This window comes from Lygodium microphyllum, chromosome 8, assembly GCF_053477565.2.
Source record: "Lygodium microphyllum isolate KBCC chromosome 8, Lygodium_microphyllum_v1.1.10, whole genome shotgun sequence".
Lineage (NCBI taxonomy): Eukaryota > Viridiplantae > Streptophyta > Polypodiopsida > Schizaeales > Lygodiaceae > Lygodium > Lygodium microphyllum.
In genome coordinates, this window is record NC_141142.1 from 49,133,066 (window position 1) to 49,137,818 (window position 4,753).

At 45.9% G+C, this 4,753-nt stretch overlaps 1 protein-coding gene across 1 annotated transcript; it reads left to right on the forward strand.

Moving 5' to 3' along the window:
• The first annotated feature begins 905 nt into the window (after positions 1 to 905).
• On the forward strand, positions 906 to 4,478 carry LOC148032259 (uncharacterized). Its single transcript, XM_087684059.1, has 3 exons — positions 906 to 2,157; positions 3,078 to 3,185; positions 4,176 to 4,478. The coding sequence occupies exons 1-3, from the start codon at positions 1,213 to 1,215 to the stop codon at positions 4,443 to 4,445; spliced, it is 1,323 nt and encodes a 440-aa protein (XP_087540185.1). The 5' UTR covers positions 906 to 1,212; the 3' UTR covers positions 4,446 to 4,478.
• Positions 4,479 to 4,753: the final 275 nt, after the last annotated feature.

Consider the following 4,753-nt stretch of genomic DNA (forward strand, 5'->3'; position numbering starts at 1 on the left):
TGTTTGGCAAGTCTGGTGGGAAGTCCCCTACGGAATGTATTAGAATGTTGCATGATGAACTTCTATCTATGTTCAAATTCTTGAAGAGCAAGCATTGGATCTGCAGGCTCTTTTCCAAGAAATGAACTTTGATGGTCTAAGACCTTGCTACATCTCTTGATGTCGTATGTATTATCCCTTTATTTACTCAATATATTCCACATTAAGAAGCTAAGGCTAGCTTGTTTGATTCAAATGATGCACGTTGATGTGGATGCTAACATTTGTTTGACTTATTGATGATGGAGGAGTAGTATGCATATAAGCATTGTAATGCCTAGGCGAAGATAGCAAAAAGGCTGGGTTACAAGGTGAACCTTGCGGATTCTTAACGTCTGAGAGATGCAAGATGGTTGCCTTATTTTTTGGGGTTGACCTCTGTCTCCACAAATGTGATAGGTATAATTAGTAGTCTAATCCCTCTATATAGAATCTCCCACATATTGTATTAATCCATTGCAAATGTAGTAGTTATATTCATGTGAACGTGCCACGTGGAAAATCCTTATCATACGATGGAGAAAAAGATTATAGCATTTTATTTTTATATTTAGTATTTGAGACTCATGACTATGGCATATGGCAAGCCAAAAAAGACTGAATCAGATCAAGAGGTTTGGCAGCACTCTACAAATGCCGTGTAGACTTGGCGAGGTTCTCGTGTTTGGGGCACCTCCTTTACCAATCCCCTCAACAATATGTAGTATACAATATAATATAGATGCCCCGACCAAATACTCAATCTATTCGAGGAGGCATGAAGAGAAACATGCTTATTCCGCTAAACGACTTGGCTGTGTTTTTCCAACTTATGTGGCCTATGAATTGAACAGCTGAATGGAAAATAAATACTGTCCAAACTTGCGAGGAGCCTAAGGAAGAGTTGAGAATCTTTGTGATGTGAGGGGATGCGAAAATGGTAGGGGTGAAGCGACGTCACGGACCTTATGTTCTCTCTTCTCGCTCCCTTCTCTCTCTTCCGCATCGATAGTGAGAAGGAAGGGACGTATGAGCATGCATGCAAATGCTAATGATAACGATGATCAGACGCAGGACTTATACAGTAATAATCAGGTGCAGTGCTAAATATAATCAGTAACTGTAATTGAAGCAGCAGGAGCAGTGTTTGAAAGAAGAAGAAGAGATCGTCATCCAAGGGTATTGCATATTTTGATGAGCCTTGAGGCTCCTCTTGCAGAGGAGCAGGAGCAGCCTCCGTCGGTGATAAGCGGTGCCGACTCGTCCCTCACCAACCCGATTACGACGCCTTCATGTAGCAACTTCGGCGGCAGCAGCCACAAGTCCAGCAGCGTCAGCAGCCAGGAGGACGCCGCAAGGCAGCCGTCGGCCCTGCCCAGCCATGCGCCGTCACTCATCACCCGCAGCGTCAGCGGCTCCGTCAGCAGCGCCGGCAGTCTTAATCCCCCGATCCAGTGCGGATTAAGCCCGAGATTGGCGCCCTCATCCTCCGGCTCCACGCCCAAGCCACGTGTCGGCACGCCGCGCCGATCGGGCAGCCTCGGCCGTCCGATAAGCAGCACCACCACCCCGGACCTGCAGTCGCTGAGCAGTGGCGCCGAGGCGCAGCTCCCGAGGCTACGTGTGAGTACGCCGGGCTCGCGGACGCCGTCGAGCCTGCGCAGCAACGTGGGCACGCCGGCTGACGGGGCGACGTCGTCCACGTCAGCGGCGTACCTGAACCGCGCGGTGAGCCAGATCCTGTGCGGGGGGGCTAGCCCGCAGGGCTGCCACGGAAGGCCGCAGCAGCAGCAGCGGCGGCGCCACGTGGGCCATCACTACCGGGACGCCCATCTGCAGCTGGCGACGTGGAGGCCGCAGCAGCAGCAGCAGCCGGTCATCGAGCCGTACGCGAGGAGGAAGGCGGACCCGCAAGGGTACCTGTTCACGTGCTTCCTGGACTACCACCGCTTCGTGAGGCCCCCTCCTCCTGCCTGCTTCGACTACTACGTCCGCCCCGAGAGCCTCCAGTATTCCGCCTACTCCTGCTCTTCCGCCTGCGACACCCCCCGCTCCTCCACCTCCTCCTTCTCTCAGGGCCCCCTCTTCGGTCGCCTTTACTCCCGGCCCCCCACCCCCGCCCCTCTCGTCCGTGCCAAGGTTGATATCTTTTTACGCATTTTCAACTTTCCGAATTTCCGTTTTTGCAATGTTATTTTGAACCTTTGAATTTCGAATTTGAGTTTTACCTTTGCAATGTCAATTTGAATTTCACTTTTGCAATGCTTCTATAGATAGATAGCAAAACGTATTCGTTCAAACCATATGATTCATTATTGGCATGCTTAATATAGGCATGGCCATGATATTTGTTCCTGGTGTATTATTTGTTCTTTTGACGCAGTCTATTCTTTACAATTCAAAGATCTTTGAATTTCTTTAAAAACACGAGGCCTTTTGACATATTTATTTTATTAGATGGATCTTTCACCATCAAGGCTTGTTTGTTGCTAGCGAAATACCGCTCGAAGCCACTCAACTAGGAACCAAACATGAGAGCACACAACCCACTCAGAATTCCTACCAAACTAGCTGGTTTTTTCGGGTCCTTAAAAAAAAAAAGTTCAATTTCTTTTCCTTTCCTTTTCCTCTTTGTCATCTTCCTCTTCCTCTTTCTTTTTGTCTCTTCCTCTTCTTCACTTTAGATACCATTCACACACACACATGTCAATCTTCATCCTCCTCCTCATTGTATTCATCATTGCCCTCTTCCCTTTTCTTTGTTGACAATAGTTAAAGCACAAATATGATTAGGGTGACACTTACTTTTGGCAAGCCCTTGGAAATGCATAACCTTGTTCATAGTTATATTATGTGTATGTCAAAAAACACTAATGGGAAAAGGTTTTCAATCACGTGATCCACAATCTTTTCTTTCTTCATAAAATGATCATAAGTATAACATTCAACAAGTGCTCCTTATTTGAAATGCTTTGTGAGTAGGCATGCTATCTAAAGACTCCTTAAACATTCATCATGTACATGCCTAAACTTAATGGTTCATCATCCTTATTGTGTAGGAAGTGCATAGAATTGCAATGGCGGGTGCTCCTGTAGATGTTAAGGAATTGTCAAATTGTTATTTGTTTGTGGCTGAAGTTCCGGGTTTGAAAAATACTGATGTAAAGGTAAGAATTTTCAACACTCAAATGAGATTCTACTTGAAACTATTCTAATACAAACAATTTTACATATGCCCATGTCATGCACCTAACATCCCCTTTATGATTGGTGACTATTAACCTATGAAATAACTAATCCATTACATGTGGTCTTATTTGTTAGTCATTCTCCACATTGTCAACCTAGGGCTAAAATGGGAATTTCGACTTGGCAATGAAATACATCTAGTTTAGTATTACATCACAAGCTAACACTTGGGTTTTGACATGGCCCAAAGGAAAAGCTATCACCAAATTAAGGTGCAAGGGCCATTCCATGGGAACTCTTGTTCTTCTCAATTTTGAGAATGATTTGGGGCTATTCTCACACTATCTAGGGCCATGCGTACCTACAAGAAAGGGGACACACTAGATTGAAGCTTGCACACAAGTTGCTTACAACAAGGCTCCGGAACTTGAGATGGCTAGAGGCATAATCCCTTGTAATGCACCGGTATTCGAAAATATCAAATCATAATTGAGGGAAGAGGGGTGTATCATGACGTGTGCGTAAGAGTCATTTGATAGAGTGAACAAATTAGAGTCATGACAGATGTAACAAGGGAAGGGCGGTGTGTCTGGTGAGGGCCTCTCAACATTCACAAGAAGTTTTTGACATTTTTTTGTGTGGGTGAAGGAACTCTTTTCCTTGCTTTTTTGGAGAGTGTTCAAGATCATGAGCTTCTTTAGGGGAGGCACTAAATGTTGAACTGGGGATAGAGAGTTATTAGGCCTAGCTCGGTATATGGTGCCTCCATGAGAGAAGGCCTAGCTAAATATACCGTGCTTGTAGTTTTACTTAAAGAACGTGGGAATTATAGCGAGAGTAAATTGTCCAAACCATATTTGTGTATATAATTATTTGAATGGAAGGCTTAGAACATGAGGGGTAAGGCGGGGTGGGGTGGTGGGATATTAGAATAATTGGGAGGCGCATGCGTATGGCTTGTGTTGCAGGTGCAGGTGGAGAACGATAGCATCCTGAAGATCAGCGGGGAGAGAAAGCGGGAGGAATGCGAGGAGTGCGAGGTGAAGTACATCAGGGTGGAGAGGCAGGCCGGGAAGTTCCAGCGGAAGTTCAACCTGCCGGCCAACGCCAACCTGGACTGCATCACCGCCGCTTGCCAGGACGGCCTCCTCTCCGTCGTCGTCCCCAAGAACCCCCCCCTCGAGCACCGTCGCCCCAAGAACTTCGATGTCAAGATCGCCACCCTCAACTCCAACTAATCCATCAAAACATTAACTCAAGCATTATCTCTCCCCCCCCCCCTTTAAGACTCAATGCATGTTGCCATCCCCTCACTCACATCATCACCCCTAATTCCCTCTTCTATATATCAATTGAAGTTACTCCCTCCCTCCCTCTCTCTCTCTCTCTTCTTTCCTTACTTGAGCAATCCTTCAAGTTTCTTTTGCAATTTATGGCATGCTCACATCCACCTCAAGAAGCTAAGCACACCAAATAATAACCCGTAATGATTAATAGCTACACATTAAACAATATTTCAACAAGTTTAAGTTTAAAGCATTTTCTA